We start from the raw sequence: 23,259 nt of genomic DNA on the forward strand, positions 1-23,259 counted from the left end.
CTCCCTACAGTGGAAAATATTGAACGATTGATTCGTAAATATGAGAGCTGTCCTCTATTAAAAATTTACATAGATACATAATTCTCATAAATAACATATTGTTGGTTTCACTCCAAATGAGCACGCTTGTTTAATGAAATAAAAAAAGTTACGAAAAATTTATTTGAAATGTTCATTGTAACCATCAATCGGTGGCTAGTTTTGAATCTTCCTTATTTTCGGGTTTTCTCTTCAAGATTATGGGTTTTATTGGTTTCTTGGAATCGTCATGGGTCTTGGATGAATCTTTATTGTTGTATTGTTTGTTCCTGTTTTTATGACTATCATTTGGCTTTACTTTGTCCTTGTTCTTACTGCCAGCATTATACTTTCCAGAGTCCTTGGATGACTTTCCATCAGAGTGTGGTTTAGTTGGTTTACCATGTTTTTGTTTATGCCCACCAACATTTGGTAACCCACCGTTGAAGTTTCTATTTCCCATCGGTGGAGGTGGGAAGTTACCATTTGGTGGAACCCCCATTGGCATATTCATTGGATTTGGTCCGTTCATACCCATTGGGAACCCCATTGGCACAGGATGGGTACCGATTGGAGGAACTCCTTGAATTGGTCCTAATGGGGGAGCAGCGCCATTGGATATATGATAAGGTAATCCAGCAGGGTCTAAAGTGTGAGATGCAGGGTGGCTCATTACTTGTGGGGCAATAGCTTGGGCAGGTGCTGTGGCTGGATCATATTGATTTAGCACAGCATAGAACACAGAGTTGGCTACTTGTGTATTTGGAAGAGGAGCAGTTTGCTCCGTTTTCTTTAACGTCTTAGATTTATCCTCTAGTGATCCAAGCTTTTCGACTTCGGCCCTAGCTGACTCCTGATCCACCTTTTTCTCTTCAGTTGCAGAGGTCTCCTTTTTTTGAATAACATTCAATAGGTCGTGGGCAGCCTTCTTTCTCAGATTTTCAGATTCCCTCTCTACCTTTTGATGTAGGATCTGTTTTCTCCTCACAATCTCTTCCTTACTCAATTTTTCCTTTCGAGGAGTTGCAGTTGTGTGCTTCTTAGAAGCTCTTGAGTGATAGATAAACTGTCTCTCAGTAATATTCAACAGAAACGATGAGTCTAAACCGATACCTCTCTTGGTTCTTAATCTGCCACCGAATGTATTTCCCGCAATAATTTCATGGTCAAACAGAACTTGGATTGACAGATTTGCACCCAGTGTAGTATAACCTACAACCGTACCCCTGGAAAATAGTGGTACCTTACCAGAATCTTGAACATATATAACACGGTCACCTAGGCTAAATTTTTGGGAACGTAACAAAGTTAAAGAATCTCTTGGGTTCAGAACAGCTTCACGAGGAACCTTTGCAAGTTGTTTAGTTTCGTTTTGTTGTTCGATTGCTGCAACATTGGCAATTATGTAGTTTTCGACTTCAGCGATAGATGCCTTAGTTAGGGAATCACTTTCTAATGATACAGTGACAAAGTTCTCAGTGACATGTTTCAACCAGGTCTTGACTTGATCCAAAATCTTTACACTTTCCTTCATTGGCATTTCAGGGTACAGCTTTTCAATACTTGGAATATCGTTACCAACCTTCTCCATTCTTGCAAAAAAGTCTGGGAATCTGATTTTGTATTCTCTCAACAAATTCATTGTAATAGTGGAGTATTCCCAACCTTTGGTGTTTCTTCTAGCATAGCCAAGCACTTTTTTGTGTTGGGATTCAAATTTAACTGGGATACCAATATCCACACGTCTTCCATCAATGTCAGAAATCAGGAATTTTGATGTAATTCTTGACAAAAATAGTCTGTTGATATTTAACTTCTTGGAAACAATGTAAGATGGGAGATATTGAACTAACGCATTATCATTCTTAACTCTCTCTTTTCCAATTATAGGTTCAGCTTGAAGGAATCTCTTTTTGACAGTAATCTTTAATCTTTTTTCGCTGGAATAATCGTCGATAGTAGTTTCACCACCATATGCGTAATCACCAAGGAAAATAACACGAGACCCCATTGGGAATTCAATATTAATTGGCTTTGGTGGCCTTTCGATATATCTTTCGTCCTTGTTAGAGACACTTTCAACCATCAATTGCAGAGGAAAGTTTTCTGGGACTTCGCCAAATGTTTTCATATAAGCACCATCCTCATTTCTCATTAGACCAGTAACTGGAATAACGGTGATGATAGCACGAATATTATCTAAAATGACAGCAGATTTCTTCTTGTAATTTCTCAGCATAGATCTCTTTTGCGATTCAAAGTCTCTTTGTTCATGATTGTCACATTGTCTTTCGATTATCTTAAAGTGATGCTTACCTTTAGCATCTTTATATTCATTGAATTCCAAGAACTTCTTACCAGTAGATATCGAAAGAAGTTTTGTTTCTCTCATGTATGGCCATCTGGTGTAAATAACTTTGTTCAAATATCTCTTAGCTAATTCCTCGATAGTCAAATTATTTTCTTGGTAAACATCTTCCACATATAGACACATAGATTGTTGCTTAGACGGTTGCTGGAAGACCATACTTTCATTGTATTCTAGTTTGTTCTTGTAAGGAATAGTGGCTAGCGTTGGGAAACCTGCCAATAAATCAGCACCAGATTTAGCATTTGGAAGTAAACCATATTTATATTCAAGACCATCCATGGAGTAACCTAAATATTCCCTTTCGATACATTGGTTATGTTCGATGTCTCCGAATATACCACTTAAAGGACTCTTATATATTTCGTCGATTTGTGGATTGAATGTGAAAATCAACTCTTTACCACGACCATTTCTCTTCTTCTCTTCTGGAGTTAATTTGGTCAAATATGGTGCCATAGCTTCCACTAATCTCTTTTGATCTACAAACGATATTTTCACAACAGCTTCCCAATCTGCAGTCTTCCCATTTTTATCTAGCTCAACCTCAGCAGGGTAAAAGTCTAGAATAGGTGACTTAGGGTCATACATAAGTGGTCTTAGTGCTGGAGGTAATAGGGTCTTTGATCTTTCTGGTAAAACTGCCATCAATTGTTGGAAAGGTGTAAATGGTTCACCTTGATCAAACTTAATAATTTGGTCGATACCCTTGGATAAATCAGAAATTCTTGGTGCATAATGGTATTGGAAGTACCATCCCCAAGATGGACAACCACGGTAATAATAATATAAAACCCATTGCAACCCTTCGACATAGTTTTGAGTTAATGTTACAACATCTTTATTACCATCGTCAACATTACTGTTATTTTCATGTTCCTTTTCGATTTCTGTACTGGAATTGTCATTACCATTCTCAGTTTCAATTCCAACACTTTCAGCAACTTGTTGTTTTTCTACAAAATCTTCATCCACTGGTTTTGTGTGGATCTTTGAAGATTTTTTACTCTTTTTGGTAAAAGTATAACCGAATTTGTCTTGATAATATTTCTCTTTCCATACTTCGAATCTGTCATTATACAAAGCTTGTTCTCTGTCCAATTCATCCGAATCCTCAACTAGTATGGCTTGTTGGTACTTTCTGATTGTCTTTCTTATACCAGCAATACGGTCATTTTTTTCGTCTTCAGTTTCATTAGGATTTATACCATCGACATCTAATTTCAAATAATACACATCCTTTGATTTTGAATGTACCACAAATAGACCCAATTCATGTGCAAATTCCTTTAAGAATGGTAAGTTTTCAATGATATGTTCATCGGCCAATTCGATAGTCGGAATCTTCTCATCAGAAATATCTAATGGGTATGTTTCATTAACAATCTTTAATACCCATGGTTTAACAAACCCTACGATTTTCTTTTGTTGTTTTAGTAACAATTTTTTACCCATACGAGCTCTCTTTCTTTCACCTTCCAATGAGATATTCTCTAATTGTTGGTTAAACCATTCAACATCGATATCCTTCCTTTCGAAATTCATTAATTCGAATTGAGATAAATAATCCAACCATACTTTTAATCTATGTAGGTTGATCTTACCATGTTCGTTAATATAACCATCTAGATGGAGTAAAGCTTCTTTAAAAGTTTGTAATATTACAGGGAACGCACCTTTGTTTAGATGCAAGTCAGGCAAATTAGGTAAGAAATCATTACCGATGACGAACATGATAAGGATAAAATCGTCCAGGATCCTCTCGAAATCATATTTAAATTTCAATTCATCAGAGATTTCATTGAACTCAAGTTCTAAATATTCTCTTAATAATGAAATATGCAACAAATAAAAGTTTTGGGTCTCTAATGACGTCTGTTGTTTACTTCTTCTGCCAAATGTGACTTCTTCTCTCAGAAGGGCAAAATGTGGAGCATGTGCTGAAAGAGATAACATAATCAAATCTGCATCCAAACCGTAGATACAATGTCTTGTATTATTATCAAATCCATCTTGAGCTCTTAACTTTCTGATGAAATCCATAATTTTATGTTCACCTTCCCCTGGGACTTCATGACCTGAGAATATAATTTCGACATTTCTCCATCTGGAGTCATTAGTCACTTTGTCATGGACATAATATTTCAAGTTTGTAGTTAATTTAGCCATAAACTCGGTACCTGGTGTAATACAATTGGAATCGAATGGTTCTCCACTAGGTATCGGTTCACCATTTTTGATAGCTTTTTGTAAAGCATGTTCAGCATCCATCGCGGTCCTAAATCTACGAGCTCTCTGTTGATTCATTTTAGCACGGGGTGCAACACCATCAATTGCCATGTAAAACACTTTCTGAGGCTTGATAGTTTGGAATAAATGGTCTACATATGAAAAAATCTTGGCAAATACTTCTTCCTCAGATAGTCTCTTTGTAATATCATCGTCATTACCGTGAGTACAGTTATGCAAAATAGAGTTCATATCTAAATACAAGTTGTCAAACTCTGGAATATCATTACCTTCAATCAATTGAGAAATCATAGGCCATCTCTCAGAGATATACCTGAAAAACTTTGGAATACCCATATTTGTCTATTTATTGACTTAATATTTCGTTTAATGTAGTTGTTGTTTTAAAATAAAAAAATAAAAAAGGTCTTAATTTTAACCTGCTTTATTCCGATATATTTACAAAACTGGTTAATTACTTTCTGAAACTGTGTATTTCAATTGATTACACTTAATTCGGTAGATAACAATTGCAAATAAATATAGTACAAAAACAAAACACAACCTTATTTCAATTCTAACTTCTGTAGTCGCTGTTTCTTTTATTTCTCTAGCGCCCTTTTTTTACCTTGTCTTTATGCTTCTTTCTTTCAGCAAATTAAAGGAGGAACAATATTTATATCAGCAAAAGATAAATAGATATATATCTGTGTATCTAGATGTTGTCTTATAGAGACTAATAATTGCTGCTAGTGAGGCAATTCCCTCTTTTCCCATCCTTAACCTTCAATTATTCTAATGGTTATTGTCTTCTTGGAGTAGTAAGTATCGTTGTCCTCTCAACTTCTCAACCCGCCTCCCTTCCTTTGTTGCCTAACAGCGAATATTTTCCGTAATAAAATTGAGTAAGCGTTGTGTTACCCGGACTGTCACGTCATGTTATCACTTTATACGTTAAAAATTTTGAGTTGAAATTTGTTTTCGTATTTGGGCCTTTTTTAATGTGATAGATATTAAAGGATATGGAATAGACGTTAGATGACAAGATTGCGAGGAGTTTTAAGTGAAACTAGGGTCTAGCACTGGAGGAATTATATTTGCACCGATTGTGAAACCATTTTAAATACAATTGAGTGATTTTTGTGCTTTGGCTTAACCGTTTTAACGACAGAAATACACATTCTCTTTTTTTTTGATCTATCGTGAAATAAGATGTTCAATTTAGGGAAACCAGCTTCCACAGGGTCGCTGTTTGGTCAGAATCAAGGTAACATGAATAGTACGGCAGGCGTTAATACAGGTTTCAGTTTTGGGCAGAATAATGCTGCAAACAACACTTCAGGAAACACTGCAGGTGGGTTGTTTGGGAATAAACCAACAGGTGCCACTTCAGGTGGACTATTTGGTGCAACTAATAATAATATTAATAATAATAATGCGGCTGTACCGGGTGTAGGAGGAGGTATGTTTGGAGCAACGAATAACAATAACGCAGCTCCTGCTACTGGTGGTCTGTTTGGTGCAGCTAATAACAATAACACAGCACCTGCTACCGGTGGTTTATTTGGTACTAAACCTGCTGCTCCTGCTACAGGTGGATTATTCAGCTCCACTAATAATATTAATAATAATAACACAGCACCTACTACCGGTGGTTTGTTTGGTGCTAAACCAGCGGCGCCAGCTACAGGTGGATTGTTTGGTGGGGCTACTAACAATATGACTTCATCTTCGACAGGAGGTTTATTTGGTGCGAAACCAGCTACCCCAGCTACAGGTGGATTATTTGGTAATAACAATACAGCTGCGCCTTCTGGTGGACTATTTGGTGCAAAGCCAGCCACTACAGGTGGTTTGTTTGGCGGAAAACCTGCAACTGGAGGTGGTCTATTTGGTAACAATACCAATGCTTCAGCGACTACTGGTGGTGGGTTGTTTGGTAATAATAATAACAATTCATTAGGTGGCGGTCTATTTGGTAATCAGCAACAACAGCAACAACAGCAACAGATTTCAGCTTTACAACAAATATCACAGTTGCCTGTCAATCCATTGACAAGGATATCGGATTTACCACCACAATTGAAACAAGAAATCGAACAATTAGACCAATATATACAGAGACAAGTGCAAATATCCCAAAATTTGAAATCAGAACACAGTGAACATATCGAATTAATAGACTCCGTACCTCGTGATATACAGTATCTATTGAAGACTCAATCTCAGACAAATCAACTATTAGCACAAGATTTAAAGAAAATTAAAGCAATTAAAGATTTAACAGACTATAATATTGCTGATACTCAAACATTTTCGATATTACTACAACAACTATTAACTCCAGGCAGTAAAGTGTCGTCCATGGAACTAGATAAATTCTTTCAGCATAGAATTCAAGTGTATAATTCAAAATTGGATGAATACTCTAGGGTCTTATCTGATATTGAGAATACTATTAATGGTATAAATAACGAAGTTATAGGTAGTTCTGATCCAATCTTGAATAATGGTAGTGGTGTTAAAAATAGTATGGAGTTTAACGATTTTGTGTCTTTGAAATCTGGTCTGCATGCAATCATTAATACCGTTATAGAAGAGTTTAATCTTTTCATGGACATTGCACAAAGAATAGCAGTACTTCATCAGCATATCAGAGATGCTCAATCTAATTGATAGCATTGTACTGTGGTTCTGTGGTGTTAATAAAAAAAATGGCCCAAAAGAACTCATCAATCTCTACGAGAAATCTATTATGTAATTCCATAAAAAATAAATTTAAATGCATATCTATTATTTACTGTAATTGTAACTAAACATGGACTTATACCTAGGTATGCCAAGGGTATCTATTTGGATTATATATATATATGTATGTATGTAGGCTGTCCTTCATAGAATGATGTCGTTCTTAATATGAAAGACATTCGCGGTGATTGTTTAGATTATGGAATACTAGTATTTGCGATATGTAACAAGTTAAATAATCTCGAATATATAAATTAAAGTGAGGACTTGCAAGGTAAAAGATTATACTCTTCATTCAAGTTCAATGGTGGATTACCTTCTCCGTATAGCAGTTGTAACCAACCAGCTTTCTTCTGCCAATAACTTCACCAACTGAGTAGAACCCTAGTAATTGAATACCAACAGCACCGTACTTCAAAAGATCATTTTTTCCAGAGGCCTTGACACAGTTAACAGCTTGCTGTGGTGTTTTAATGTATCTTAAAGAATTGGTGTATAGGTTCATGTAAACAGATTTAAATTCATCTAAAGATGGCGGTTGTAACTTCTCAGATTTGTAGATTTGCTTCGAAAGTTCGCCAGTGACTTTACCACAGTACACGGTCTTTTCGACGGTCTTTGTCACTAAAGCTGCAGTCTTAGTTAATAGACTGGTTCCTGCAGTTTGGATTCTGGCTAGCATGATTTCAGTTTTGACTAATTATTTGTTTTTTAGTTTTATTTTTTGGGTGATTGATGAGCAGACAGTTATTTAATATTTAGATATATTTTAATCTTCTCAATAGATCTAATTATAGGAACAGGGTGCTGAATGTTGAAAATATGATATGGATAAATCAAACAGAAATAAGGTATAATTGTTATCTATAGGATTTTCTAATAATCTTTTGTTGTCTTAGAAATGTCGTTATCCCTAAAGATGCAGTTGACTTTTTAATTGAAACTTTTTCTTGAAATGAGTTTCGTCAATTTTAAAAAATGTCCGTTTTAAAGGAATTTTATCGAAAAGCCCGAGGGAAGCTTGCTCGACCAATCATATTGAATAATTACAAATGATATTCACCTTATATAGGCTTGAAGTAAGATATTCTAATAAGTAATCGATAACGGTTGGAATATATGGAGAAAGTTCGGATAGATGGATTGAGAGGTACGATAGATAACTACAAGCTGTATTAGTAGTCTAACCGAACTCTTACCTCAAATATATATATAGCTGTTTTCTCTATCAATATCAACACTGAAAAATTAAATTTAGAATAATATAATTACAAATTGGGGAGTTTTAACATATATGATTATATAGTTGATCAGAACAAATTATTGTAAGAGAGTTCCCCTTTAATGATCTCTTCTCAATAATTAAACACGTCTATTTAGACGAATCGATCTTCTTACACCTTCACCTAAGACTATGATTTTGTCCTCCTGTATTAACCTAGCCAATACGTCCGATATATCAGATGAATCAACTCTATCTTGTGAGTGTTCGTTTATTTGTTTGTTTAATTCATTAAAACTCATCGAGTCAGAGGTGTGTTCGGTCAAGATCTTAACAATTTCCCTTGTTAGATCCTCTTGCAATTTTCTTTGAATGACCGATTTACCTGTTTGAACAAGGTTCATATCGATCTTACCGGTCTTGGGATCTGTAGCATAGTCCTTTATAGCTGTCTTAATTAATCTAACAGCTTCATGTACATCTTCTAATTCAACAGTTTCAGATAATCTCATCTTAGCATGAGCTTCCGATAGACGGATCATACTCTCCAGTTGTCTTGTCGTGGCTGTGATTCTTTTTTCGTCCGATCTAGAATCATCACCCATCTTTCTCATACCGACATATGCTCTGACCAACTCGGTCTTGGCAGTGTTGGTGATCACTGGATGAATATGCTCCTTGGCATAGTTGATGTACATTGTCAAAAATTCAACAGGTAGGATATCATCCTGAGAAACATGCTGCGGTTTATCTTCTAGGTATAAAGCAGTTAAATGGTTTGCTAATTCCCTGTCATTTGATTCGTCAACCTTATCCAACACTAAGTAAACCAAATCAAACCTGGATAGCAAAGGTGGTGGTAAGTCGATATTTTCAGTCACAGGAAGATTTGGATTGTAACGAGAACCGATAGGGTTAGCACTAGCCAGAATAGACGTTCTAGCATTCAAGGTTGTTATGATACCAGCTTTGGCTACAGAAATTGTTTGTTGTTCCATTACTTCATGTAAAACAGATCTGGTAGAATCACTCATCTTATCAAATTCATCAATACAACAAATACCACCATCAGATAACACTAAGGCACCACTTTCTAGAACCAGTTGGTTTGTGTCAACGTCTCTAGTGATGTAGGCAGTTAAACCAACCGCGGAAGAACCCTTACCAGATGTGTATACACCACGAGGAGCAATTTTGTGAACATATTGAAGGATTTGAGATTTAGCGGTAGATGGATCACCACACAATAAAATGTTGATATCACCTCTATAACGACCACCTTTATTAAAATGTTTATTAGTACCACCGAATAATTGTAACAGAATACCCTTTTTCACGTCATCTAGTTCAAAAATACTTGGAGAGATTGATCTAGACAGTAAATTGTATAGATCCTCTCTTTTTGCAACTTCATGAATTTTGGCGATATCAGAATCTGTGACATTTCTTGTCAATTCTACTTCTCCATGATTTAGTTTATTTTGCAAAAGCTCTTGTTCCACAGTAGAAGTATCGACATCTAGTCTCTTATCGGAAACCTTTTTCACATGAACAACATCAATGTATGTTTTGTATAAGGCCTTCAGTATTCTTTGCTTGGAATTAGCCCTAATAGGTATGGATCTAAATGTACCAGTTACTTCAATTCTATCACCAGCTCTACAGGAATCGACTAATTCATCGTATACACATAGTGATACAGAATGAGGGGTTTGACCATCTGGGACTAAGTCTGGGGTTTCCTGTAGCTTGATAACTTGTTTATCAGCAAAGGAGCATCTATTGTGAATTAGGGACATTGAGTTTGGTTCATTACAATCAATACGTTCACATCTTGCTGGTTCTTGGATGACCCCTCTATCGATCTCTACTGCCATTGTATGGTCACATACATTACATTTAAAGAAGGCGACCTTCATATCAGGAATAACTGGGGTAGTTCTTAATATCAGACCTTTCAAACTAATCAATTTATCTATATCATTTGGATTCAATTCACGCATACCTCTTGCTGATTCAACGTTATAAGGTCTAACTTTATAGAATTTTGTTTCAATGTCATCAAGGTTGAAATCTAGATGATTATCAACCACTAGTGAGACCATACAGTCCTTAATGGTTTGATCCATGATTGATATAACTTCTTGAGGGTAATTTAATAATTGATAATACAATTCTTCTGTTGGTTTGTAAGCCAAGAGATTTCTCGCATCTAAGTTCAAGTTTGTGGTACCTAATTCTCTCATTTCATTTAAATGGTTTACATAATACAATTCTTCATCTGTAGTGGTATCGATGAATGCTTCACGTTCATCAAGTGTCTTACGGTACTTATATTTGAAAGACATTAGGAAATTACGAAAGTTATTAGCACATTCCTGGATACTAACATTCGTACCCCAAATAATCCTAACTGGTTCGTTTGCTTCAGATGGAGCATCAGAGCTGGAGCTATGTTGTTGCGAGTTAGGAGCACCAGAGAAGAATCTTCTTGGTGACGAAAAATCGGAACCTTGTACATCATTTCTTCTTCTTCTGAAACTGGATGAAGAATTGGAGCCATTGGCAGATGCTTCACTTCTGATACTCGAAAATCTGTTAGCACTAGGAGTGGCGGCTGAGTGTAAATTTGGTCTAGCTGAGCTACCATTGATATCGGAAGAATGGTTTTGAGAAGATGATGGGTAGTTGAATGGAGAGGATCCAAAACGATTATTTTGACTGCTTCCCACTCTTCTAGCAGCAGAATTGGTATCGTATGTATCACCTTGAGAGGAGGAAGAGTTATAGAACAGTCTAGCAGGAGACGACTGATTAGGTGGAGCAGAGTCTGGTTGCGTTGGAGTTGGTCCTGGTGAACTTGGAGCTGGAGAACTTGGTTGATCAGACATGTTTCGGGTGGCTATATTTCTGTCGTTTGAGTTCCTAGATTGTTACAAGAAAGGAAAAATCACAATATTTTTTTTTAATATGTTAGAAGTATTTGGAACTAACGATATCACCTTGGTAAAGAAATGCGGCTATCTTACTAAACGTTAAACTCATAATTAGTTAGTTTTTAATGTGTCGAGTGTGGAAAATATCGTGTGCTTTCGAGTTTGCATAAATTTTCGTTCTTTTTTTTTTCGGGTCTGCATGCAATCAAATTTCCTAATCCGGTAACATAATTAAATTTCAGAAATTTGCGGGTAATGGCATTGCAACCAAGAAAATAACAGTCAGAATATAAAAATGTCACATAAGGTTTATGAAAGGTATAATAATAAAAAAAATAGTATCCATTAGTTATATAAAAGATTGAAAAGAGTATGGAATTGCTAAACTGACAACATGGATCAGCTGCAAGTTTCAAGTGCGTGGTGTTATTGATTCCCAGATCCTTAGCGCAATCTTGCTGAAAAAAAGGGAGAGTCTCATGTTAGAATGACGACTTGACTGACATTCATGTTGTTGACCAGTTTCTCAGAAGAATCTGAGTGACCTTGGATGTTAGAGGGAACAAGTTGGAAAGAAAGCACTCGGAGAACCAATTATAACCACAGTCCTGTTGTTCCTGATGAGTTTTTATTGCTGTTGTATGTATGTATGTATATATATATGCATATATTATTACGAAGGTAGTTTTCAATTTAAAATATCAAAGGTGAAGATATTGTATCCTTTATATGGCATTGAACTAAGAACTGATTACTAATTTCGTTATCGTAATCATTGAAAATAGTATATAACAAACACTTTCACATGGCCAGAACAACTTTTGAGACATAGTGGGTGACCACCTCGGTTGCCCCTTTCTTATGTCTCTATCTACCTTTTCTGCACTCCACCTCCCCATTCTATTTCATTATTACTAGATGCCAAACTAAAGAGTAGACCCTTTCATGTCAAGTAGCTTAGATGAGTAATAACTCTCATTACTCATTATATAAGAGTTCTTGGAAGCCGTGATTCAATCAAGCAATTCAATAATCAACATAGTATTGGCTGCAATATCCATAATTATATATATAGATTGGTCAATCAGAGTAGATGAATAAGTTGTATTATTATTGTTATTATTGTTGTATAATAATTTATGCGGATAAGAACTGTTCCGTTCCGCGAAAAAGAAATGTCTTCTCTTTTCTACTGAGTATCAACCCAGAGGGGAGGAAAATAGGACAGAGATGTGGGCTGCACAGTAGACACCGCGGAAGAAATAAACGTAATAAGTCATAAAATTATATAATTTCCAGATGAATGAATGCAGGGTATAGTTTAGAGTTCTATCAGTTTTAAAGATTCTGGGTGAAGAGAACAGACGGATGGACCTTTAGAATATTGCGTGTTTATGCTGTATATTCCACACCATACTATAGTAATTGGGTTTTGTTGTTCAATTTGGGATGGTTTCCTGTATCTAAAGTAATCAGACAAAAAAGTGATGATAACTTAACAATATAATCTGTAACAGTGGCTATCGACATTCTTTTAATCATTTTCTCTCAAAGACTGACCCCAGTTAATCGAGTGGAAGGTTTATTTCCTTAAGTCAAGATATACGGAAAATCTTGTACAGGGTTTAACTCTACAATATTCGAATGTGAATAATATATGAAATAAATTCAAAATACAATAAGAAATGTAGTAACTGTGTCTTGGATAGAGTCTATGTATATGTATTGGTTATCCTATTCTAAGTTTGTGTCTTTTGAAAATTAATTATAGTGTTGATGTATCATACGCTACTACGTAATTGTTCCCAGTGAGTTATATCCTTTATTTGCCATTTACGAGGGCTATCACCTTTTCCTGAACCCCTAATAGCATATTCTTTAACAGTATTCTTAATTGTTTGTTTATTGTAATTGGGTAGACTCTTCTGAGATATTTCAGTGACAGTTCCTAATGAGAAGGTACTATCTTGAATTTCATCAAACAATTTCAAAAGATCCTTAGGGTCGGTTATTAATAGTTTGGCTTTTTTCTTCTCGGGACTCTCTAAAGAGCCGTTATTATTTGGGTTATTATCTAATGCATCTGCTAATCTTTTAGATGGAGAAGTGTTAGCCGAAACTCTCGATTGTGTAGCATTTCGTATTTTTTCATGCGGTTCGATTGGGAGTGTCATATCAGCTAGTAGTGATTCAGCAGATGTTAAATTGAAATATTGCTTGTCATCACCGTCCATGCTTTCGATATTAACACGAAGAAGGACAGTAGGTATTAATGGTCCGATAAACTTCTTATTATTGTTTCCCGAGTTGCCAGATTCTTCTTTATCCAAGAAACCATCAAACTCATTCTCACTACCTTCTTCTTCGTCGTCATCCTCGTCGTCTTCTTCGTCTCCACTCTCTAGGTTATCAATTCCAGCACCATCAGCATCTTCTTCTTCGTTTACCCATTCAAGATCAGAGTCGTATGAATAATTATAATTAGTACCTTCTGTAGAGAATGGATTATCAATTGGTAATTTTGTATCTTTTGAATATGTTCCAATGTAGGGCGGTCTAACATTTTCATAAAATTTAATATATTTTTGAGGCACCAAAGATAATAATGCTTGTAATTCTTCATCACTTTTGTCCTTAGCTGTCATTTGTTGTAACAAAGTAACTGCTTTGTAACTTATGCCTTTATTTCTGGACGTTTGACGAGAAGATAACCATAATTTTTGTTTGTTGATGTTATTCTCAGTAATAGGTTGATTCAGCATATCATCAATTGCGTTCATTTTGTCTTTAATCTCATCCTTAGAAGTAATGCTTGTAATTGGCATTATAACACCATCTCTGGTATAAAATGGCAAAAAAGATGATTCATAATCAGATTTAGAGGTTTCAGGTTTATTTTTATCGCTGACTTTCTTGAAGAAATTAGCAATACGAGATTGTGATTTTTCTTTAGCTTCTTCCTCTTTCTTCTTTTGTTCTTCTTTTTTCCGTTTCTCTTCTTCCTTTTTGGCTCGTTCTAAGTCACGTTCTAGTTTTAGCTTCAATTTAGCTTCTTCCCTTTTGCGTTTCTCTTCTTCACGTTGTTCTTTAAGTTTTTGTTTCTCCTCTTCCCTTTTACGTTTTTCTTCTTCTTTTTGTTCTTTGAGTCGTAATCTTTCTTGTTCTCGTTCTTGTTTAAATTTCAATCGTTCTTCTTCCTTTTGTTTCTTGACAATTAACTTTTCTTCTGCTTTTTTCTTTTTTTCAATTTGTTTCGTATCTTCTTTTTCTGTATTATCTTTATTAGCTTTGCTGTTTTCATCGTCTTCATTGACCTCCTTAGTGACTACTGTATTGTCAACACTTAGTTCTGGAACATCATCGGAGGGGTCAATCGAATCAACTGTCGGTTCCTTTTTATCGCTCAACTGTTTAGTTTCTGAGTTGTTTGATTCAGGTACACTAACTGTATTGGTCTCCCTATCTATAGAGGTTGTAACAACTTCGTTTGTTAGCTCATTCTTTTTATCATTATCATCTTTATCAAGGTCATCAAGATCAATTACATCACTTGAATTCGTAATATCAACGGAAATAGGTGTTTCTTTATTTGCGACCTTGTTCTTTGAAGTATCTTTTTTTGTATTTTTAAAAAATGATAAAATACTCCCTTTCTTACCAATTTTAATATCTTCACTCATTTCTAATCAAAATCACAGGAGGAATTAATGAAATTGCGTTTCTTACTATCTCACGAAATGGAACTAAGAAAAAAAAAGACTGTTATTAATTTTCTTTGTATATCAATAGAAGTTTTGATAACTATGGATAGTGTAGTCAAGCTCTTATTATCCTGAACTATGCTCGAGTGGTAAAAGAAACTATTCCTAAAATATTGTAGTTAATTGTTGAAGGAAATTGAATTGAAAAATTTAATACGCCAAAATCGAAAGAAAGATTATCGATCGATGATTAGATAGAAAATGATTTTTCGTGATGTGCGCGGACGCGTTCGTCATAGTTGAGTGTGCCGGAGCGCCACATAGATACCAGATAATAAAAATTATGAAGTGTCAGTAATCATTAAACCTATAAACTGTAGTTGTTTTTTTGAAAATTCGAATAAGAATATTATATTATTTATCAGATTGGTATACATAGTTAAAAATTAAAAAAGTATAGAGGGCGCAAATTGTTTTGTCGACTTTGTTTTTTGTTTTTTGTATTTTGTTTTTGATAATAGCTACATATTTTCCTTGTTCAGATTATATGGAACGTTTGATTGGGACATATGCGAGTGGGGAGGATTTTTAGAATTATTATGTTTTAGATTAAATTTATTAAATCTCTTTTCTATTGGTGAAGGTATATTATCTCTTGCATTCCGTATTGATACCATCTGGGGTGGAGTATTTGAATAAACATCGTCACATGTATGATCAAGTCTTGAGCGGTTAATATTGTTAAGAATATTGTCTCTTTGTAGAATATCTGCAGCAGTACTACTAGTTGTTTGGTTCAAATCATATTGATTACTGTAAGGAAAATCGTAACTTTGATGATTTTGTGGGATAAATGACTTTCTTGATGGTGAATAATTATATGGTTCTCTCTGTATATTATTAGTACAAAATACCCTATTTTGTAAATTGGGTGTTTCCATATACTGGTATCCATATTGTGAATTCAATACATTATCAGAAGTTCTTGGAATAGTTCTATCCTGATTATCGTAATTTTCAAAGTTTCCTCTACTAAATGATTTATTTAGGTTGTTATTAGTATTATATTTTTGAATCATTACTTGTGAAGCCTTTTCATATTGAATTTCTTTATTTAGTAAACCAATATGTTGCATGTGTAAAAACGAAAAATCTTCTAGGATGTCATGTAATAAGTTGAATTTATTATAATCGTTGAAGTCAACATCCATCATTTCAATAAACCTTTGATATATTTCGGTTGCTTTAGTTTTAAAGACTAAACTAGAAGTAAATTGTTTAATTATTTTTTGTAAAAATGGAACAATGACAACTTTAAAAAAAGCATTATTTCTGTGTACTTGGGTAGAATTTGTCGTAGCTAATGAAGTTTCTGTTCTTAGAGATTCTGTTTTTGACTTTGCCTTTGGAGATATATTACAACTTCTAGTTATATTATCCAATACTTTTTGATTATTTATATCTTGTTCTTCTTTATTGTTGTCGTCGTCACTATAATTTGGACTTTCTACATTTGATAAATCGTGTAAACGAAATTTTACAGAACTTCCTGGTCTTTTAGTAAGAAATTTACTAGTATAACCATATTTATCCTTCCTATCATCAGAAGTTAAATTGTATCTAGAGCGTCTTATTTCATTAATTTCATTTTCTAAATTAGAAATCTTCTGATCTTTATTAACTAATAAATTTTTTAATTCAATAAATTGATTGTTAGTGTTATTATGTTTAGTGTTACTCTTTGGTCTTATTGTCTTGGGATAGAAACTGGAGGTGTGACCTTGATGATGACGATTATAATCTTCTTGATTTTCTCTTTTTGAATAGTGTTTGTCGCTCCTTACTGAACGACTTTCTTCTTTCCCCATGAACAAATAAATAAAATAAAAAGAATTGGTTATAAAAATTAATTTGAGAGTGATTATTACAATTAATTGACACTATCTGTCTACAGAATTTCTATACTCGATGAGTTAATAGTGATTTTCTCTTGCCTTATTTACCCAACATAATTCTTGTTTTTTGTTTTTAAATTTTTTTGAAGCTTATCTCCTTACGCTTGAAGAATATTTTTGTGGGCGGTTGACACAAGTAGAACTTTCAAATGGCCAGCTGCTGTTCCAGGTATAGACAAAAGTGAAAACATTAAGTAACACAAGGTAAAAAAGAAAAGAAAATATGATTTATACTTAACTCGGAAAGAGACTGGATCTGCACTAACTGTCAATTACGATCCAGAATTTCTTTTAAAAAAAGAAACTTTTACAGGGAGTAAATGTGCAGCATTGTTAGCACCATTATATGGTTTCTTTTGGAAACTACTAATAATTCAAGGTAAAATAGCAAGAATATGCTATATTTTACGGTTTTTCAACTAAGAATGAATGAAAAATCCACACTTTGAATCTCTTTATCACATTTTATCCTTGGTTCGATATTCATAATGAACCTAACCGTCGCATCCGAAGAAGCTTAAATTTTTTCGGACGTTGATAAACTAAATCCTAACTTTAACAACTTTGCACAACCAAAATAAAAATAAAACGTTTTGAAGAATTTCTGTGAGTGATTAGTTATAACAATAAAGGTAGGATGAAAGAAACTTAGAAGGTAATAAATAATAATACGTAGACAATTCTAAATAACAAAAATCAGAAAGTTTATTTAATAGTAACGATTGTTCTAAAATTAAGGTTATTTTTATCCTATTCAATATGTAAGGTTTTGTTTTACAGTTGAATAGAAAATGGTAGCAATCCGTTAAGTTTGCTCTCAAAGGGACAGAGGACAATTCTAAGTGTTTCTTGAAAATATCTCTCCAAACTAATTTGGAAACTTTAACTACGGTCTCGAATAACTCCTTTCCTATTTAAAATCAAGTAAGTACATGTAAATTAAATTATATAATTTTAAAGTTTTATCCGTTCAACATATTTGAAATATTACGGTAACCAAGAAGAAGAAAGTATCATAGGATGGAATACTGGTTAATCTGTCAATCTTGTGATTTCTAAATTTTGCAATTAAAATAATCAAAATGTTAGATTATTCTTGTTGTCCACTGTTATTACTGTCATAGTCTAGTATTATCCAACACTACAATTATTTTGTTTTTCGTGTGCGAGAGAGAGACAGAGACAGAGACAGAGAGAGCTCAAATAACCCCCTCTTGGTATTCCTGCAGCTGTTCTTAGATTCTTCACAGAAACAACGCTAGAAAGAAATTTATGTCATTACTGTCTTTCGTTGATTATTTAATTCTTTCCGAACGGATCCGTTAAATTGATTAACATTTTCTCCTTATAGATTAACAACAAGAGCTAGAAATATTGTTGATCACTTAACCGTGTAAGATATATTCAATATTAGATATTCGTTTGGTTTCAAATACAGGTTTGTTATATTTTTTCTCATTGCTGTCTAATTCAACTGACATATCTTTATATTGTTGTTATTGTTTTGATGTCTACATTCAACATAAATTATATTATAATAGTAAAAGTCTTATTTGTTAAATTTAAATTTGTCGAATAGGTGAGAAACAAATACAAATTTAACAAATAAGACTTTCAACAAGAAAAAAGAATTGCTGTCCTTCAACGTTTTCTATATATTGCATCGATGTTTAAAGAACGGTAGGCTTTAACAAATTTTCGGCCGAGACATATAACAAGCTTTTGTTGTTCTTCTTTATTTTATAGGATATCTAGAATAAAAGTTTTTATTTAGGTCACACCTTGTCAAAAAAAAAAAACTTGACAAGGGAGTGTATATCGCTTCACATATACATATGTACCACAAACCATTCGCATACGATGAAGGAAGAACTGAAGAGACACAATATCTTCTAAAGTAAAAATATATTCTTGTCTAAATTGTATTATTTTTTATGCCTAGTGAAGAAAGAGAGAGAGAAATAGAAAAAAATACAATTTATTAATTGCAATATTGAAGATTCTCAATTCGAATGATCCATCGCTTCGGCATATTAAGCAAGGAATAAATTTTCAACGGTACCAATCAAAATGTCGGGGTTTCATTACGTAAGGAAGAATGGAAAAGAAATACGGATCTATTTTCATTACAGTTACATATTATGATGTTCGAATCACCTGAGTCCAAGAGTAATTTAAAGAAGGAAGAAAGTATTGTAGTAATGTAGAATTGTAATAATAATGTTGTATTGAAACGATAGATTTGTTTTATCTTCATGCAACTTTTCTTTTTTCATGTTGTTTGTTATATGAACAGAAACGTTACGAAGAGCGAACGAAAAATAAAGACAAAGACAAAGACGCGTGGGCATAAAATGAAATGAAATGAGAAAACAAAAAATCTTCTTACTCTGCAGGCTATTATTGTTTAATGTTAACTTCCTTGGTATCTGTGCAAGGGATCTTCTATAAATTTTGTCTCGGTCTGCCATTCTTTTCAAACCTTGCATCAAGAATGATAAATAATAACACATATGAAACGTTTTCAAAGGTCTTCTTCATCTAAAACAAACAACAGCTTGTCAATAATAACAAAGGTTTTCAATTCAAAAAGCAAAGATATTGGAAGTAACTGGATAAAAAAATTTACAATTAGAATATTGACTTTCGTCAGGACCAAACCAAAAAAGAAACACAAGGTTAATTCCTTTTTTTTTGTAGGGAAGTCTATTTACTAATTCGATAGATGTGGGGAGAGAAAGGAAACCCTTGTGATATTTTGCACACGCGGTTAATTTCATTTTTTAACACAGTTAATTCAATCACAATCAAAATCAAAATCAAAATTAAAATTAAAATTAAAAACAAGACCAAGACCGAGACGGCGATAGTACGATAATAACCGCCCTGCATCATGTAACGTAAATAGCAGTTAAACCAGTAAGATATCCAAAAGGAAAAGAACAAATAATAATATATCTCAATGGGTCGTTCCATGATGTTATTGAAGTTGTTATTATTACCAGTTTCAATATAGTTATTAGATGTTATTATTATTATGGTGATATCTCAAATGAGATAAAGAAAGATATAAAAACTTGGTGGGCTTGATTTCTATGCTACGGAGAGACAATGAGACTAAGTTTAGAAAATTTTAGATAATTAAAGTTATTGGAATAACTTTAAAATTATAAGGTACATCTTTAAGAGGGTGCAGTTCTGTAGAGAAAAACAATTTATTAATTACTTTAACAGGCCAAAAAGGGGAGAATAAATTAATTATATACCTCAATGAACCATGCTAGAGGGTGGGTGATTCTTGATAAATAAGTAATTACTTTAATCCCTTTTGTTGATGCTCTTGTCCTCCCACACACACCCCACGCAAAACACAAACAAAAATTGTAAGGGTGGATCCATCCATATACTTATATGTGTCTTGTCTGTCTGTCATCTTACTTAATAAAAATATCTCTTCTTAATTTCAGTGTATCCCGGTGGGGGAGGACATGAGGTGATCCACGAAAGATGTCAAGAACGCAACAAAAACTTATTTATCTCTCTCTCTCTCTCTCTCATAACGCTTCACTGATTAAAGTAGAAATAAATATCTGTCAAATTTGTACGGACAATTGTTATCGTCGTTTCTTTTCTTTCTGTGGTATCAATAAATAAGAAAGAAAAAAGCGGACGAACAAACAGTTGATGATGGAAGGAGTAAGAGGTTGTGCTCTTACTTTCTCTTACCGTTTCCGTTAATGCACCAACTTGGGGGGAGCGAGGGGAGGGGAGAAAGGAGAATTGATCTGTTGCTTTGTTATTTCAGTGTTCTTAAACTCCCCCATCCCTCCGAATTAACTGAATATTGAATATTGGTCGGCTGGTTCACCAACTGTACACAGCCACGATTCCTTATTTCTTGGGTTCTTCTCTCTTTCTTCGACGGGATATGCATATAAAAACAATTTATTAATGGTACTACCAAATTCCTACTGGGTGTTTTTAGACAGGGAGAGAAACATCCCTACATTTTCCTCTTTTAAGCGTCCGCGAAACTCTAATTAGACGGAACCGTTCAAAATTTGCAATTTGTTTGTTTTATTGCAATTGTTCAGGTTAGTATTTTTTCTGCAATCTACCTCACTCCTCCCCCCAAGATAAAATATAGCGAATTTTTGAGTGGTTGGTTTGTGCCTTGGCTTCTTAGAATATTTTCTTCTTTTTTCTTTTCTTTTTTCAGGCGTCGACTGGTGAAGATCGTCAGAGAGTCCCGCAGTCCCGTGCATGAGATCGATCTGTTCCAGATTTTTATTTTGGATACTCACATATATGACCTGGGGGAAGGGCAGGGGGCGTTCTGCTCTCTTTGTGCGTCGCTTATTACTATGCAAATTTAAAGGATTATCATTTTGTTTTCCTCATACCTCATATAAACAACCTTGGATTAAAACATCTTCACTAACTATAGGAAACTAAACAAATTGTTGTGTTTGGTTTTGTTCGAAGTTGGTTTCATGATCATCTACTAAATTGAGAGAGAGAGAGAGAAAAACTTCAATAATTTATCTCATTTACTCTCTTCCGATGCACGCAAATCCTACTAAGATATTGTGTAGTACTATTTGTTTATACTGTGATTACTGTTTAAGTTTATTTTGCTAACGTGTTTTTTTAAATTATATTTCATGGAGTAGGTAAGTTTCTGCATAATACTATTTATTTTACTTCCTTTTCCACTCTTCATGATCTACTTCATAATTAAGGTTACTTTAGGCTTTTATTCATCCGTATTATTTTACCCCTTTTTCTACATCAAAATTTGTTTTCTTTTGTTGTTGTTGTTGTCTGAGCAATACATTTTTCCTACGCACCTTTTTCTTTAAGACTATTTCTTATTCTTGGTTACCTTCCGAAAACCGACAAAAGAAACAATAACAAAACGAGATTTTGTACCTCTTCTTCGTTTGTTATTGTTTGTGTAAAGGTTTCTGAAACATATTCTATTAACAAAAGGGTTGCTAGTTTGAGTTGATATTAATATACTATACTTCTTTCCTTTTTTTCTTTTAATGCTTAAAGGATTAACACATACGTATATTCATATCCGTTTTACGGTCATGCCTTCTTCTTCCTTTTCTTACAATTTTCTTAATAGTACTCTGAACTACGTTTATCTTCTATTCTTAATAAAATAAATTACGTATATCTTCTTCTTTTTGTTTTTGTTTTACAACATTTTTTTTTTTGTTTTACTGTTAACAGTTTGCAGCAACATCATCATAATGTTTTTTCCTTCCACTACGTTTTATGGCTTATGACTTTTTATTAAGTGCCGTGTGAATCAAGCTATTACGTTATAGGAAATTGACAGATTTACCATTCGGGTACTACGACATTTTCTCTACTTCGTTGTTATTTATTAATTGTTATTGTTTTCTTCTTCGTAGTCCATCCTCCGTGTCAAAATTAAACTAAAAAAAAAATACTTATTATTTTAATAATAATCTATTCTTCTTATGCTTCTAAAGTTGATCACTTTCTTTTGGGGGCAGAGACAACAAGAACTTTCTACTACATTTCTTTCCTTTTTACTACCGATTGTTAGTAATTGAAACACCTTCTTCTTCCATGATTTCTAATAAGATTTGTTCTTCCTTTTCCTTTGAGAGAATTTCAGAGAGAACGATATTCACATTATGAACTTACAGATATTTTAGAAGCACTTTTATTACGATATTGTACGTCTAATGTGCAGCGATATACTACTAATGGAGTAGGTTCCATTCTTCGGTTATACCTCTATTCGATCACATATACGTATTAGTATATATCGATCGTTAGCTACTTTTTTGTTTTGTTTTGTTTTTTTCAGATTATTATCACCGATCGTAATAGTAATTCTCTGTAATTGTTAGTCTTCTAAGGAATAAATGTACTTATCTAATTTTGTTTATATGTCCTTTAATCAAAAAGACAAGACGTATAATTTCGAAACTTTAATATTATTTGGTATTTTTAAAAATATATATGTGACCTCTCTTATTCCTTCTCTTTCTTTTTATTTTTACTAGCCATTGTCAGCTCTTTTTTTTTTTTTTTTTTT

General features: G+C 33.7%; 6 protein-coding genes across 6 annotated transcripts; 1 reads left to right on the top strand and 5 right to left on the bottom strand.

Annotated features, from left to right (window-relative positions):
- Positions 1–184: 184 nt before the first annotated feature.
- On the bottom strand, positions 185–4,972 carry XRN1 (chromatin-binding exonuclease XRN1; the record flags this gene model as incomplete). The annotated part of the gene is made up of 1 exon (XM_041548537.1): positions 185–4,972. The coding sequence occupies one exon, from the start codon at positions 4,970–4,972 to the stop codon at positions 185–187; it is 4,788 nt and encodes a 1,595-aa protein (XP_041404471.1).
- Positions 4,973–5,827: 855 nt separating this feature from the next.
- On the top strand, positions 5,828–7,291 carry NUP49 (FG-nucleoporin NUP49; the record flags this gene model as incomplete). Its single annotated transcript, XM_041548538.1, has 1 exon — positions 5,828–7,291. One exon carries the CDS (start codon positions 5,828–5,830, stop codon positions 7,289–7,291), a length of 1,464 nt encoding a protein of 487 aa, XP_041404472.1.
- A 373-nt stretch (positions 7,292–7,664) lies between these two features.
- ATP20 (F1F0 ATP synthase subunit g) lies at positions 7,665–8,045 on the bottom strand (the record flags this gene model as incomplete). Its single annotated transcript, XM_041548539.1, has 1 exon — positions 7,665–8,045. The coding sequence occupies one exon, from the start codon at positions 8,043–8,045 to the stop codon at positions 7,665–7,667; it is 381 nt and encodes a 126-aa protein (XP_041404473.1).
- Positions 8,046–8,725: 680 nt separating this feature from the next.
- Positions 8,726–11,476, bottom strand: MCM4 (MCM DNA helicase complex subunit MCM4; the record flags this gene model as incomplete). The annotated part of the gene is made up of 1 exon (XM_041548540.1): positions 8,726–11,476. The coding sequence occupies one exon, from the start codon at positions 11,474–11,476 to the stop codon at positions 8,726–8,728; it is 2,751 nt and encodes a 916-aa protein (XP_041404474.1).
- Positions 11,477–13,302: 1,826 nt separating this feature from the next.
- On the bottom strand, positions 13,303–15,201 carry RLF2 (Rlf2p; the record flags this gene model as incomplete). Its single annotated transcript, XM_041548541.1, has 1 exon — positions 13,303–15,201. One exon carries the CDS (start codon positions 15,199–15,201, stop codon positions 13,303–13,305), a length of 1,899 nt encoding a protein of 632 aa, XP_041404475.1.
- A 542-nt stretch (positions 15,202–15,743) lies between these two features.
- SPO74 (Spo74p) lies at positions 15,744–17,090 on the bottom strand (the record flags this gene model as incomplete). Its single annotated transcript, XM_041548542.1, has 1 exon — positions 15,744–17,090. The coding sequence occupies one exon, from the start codon at positions 17,088–17,090 to the stop codon at positions 15,744–15,746; it is 1,347 nt and encodes a 448-aa protein (XP_041404476.1).
- Positions 17,091–23,259: the final 6,169 nt, after the last annotated feature.

Source organism: Maudiozyma barnettii (genome assembly GCF_903064755.1).
Source record: "Maudiozyma barnettii strain CLIB 1767 genome assembly, contig: KABA2_01, whole genome shotgun sequence".
Lineage (NCBI taxonomy): Eukaryota > Fungi > Ascomycota > Saccharomycetes > Saccharomycetales > Saccharomycetaceae > Maudiozyma > Maudiozyma barnettii.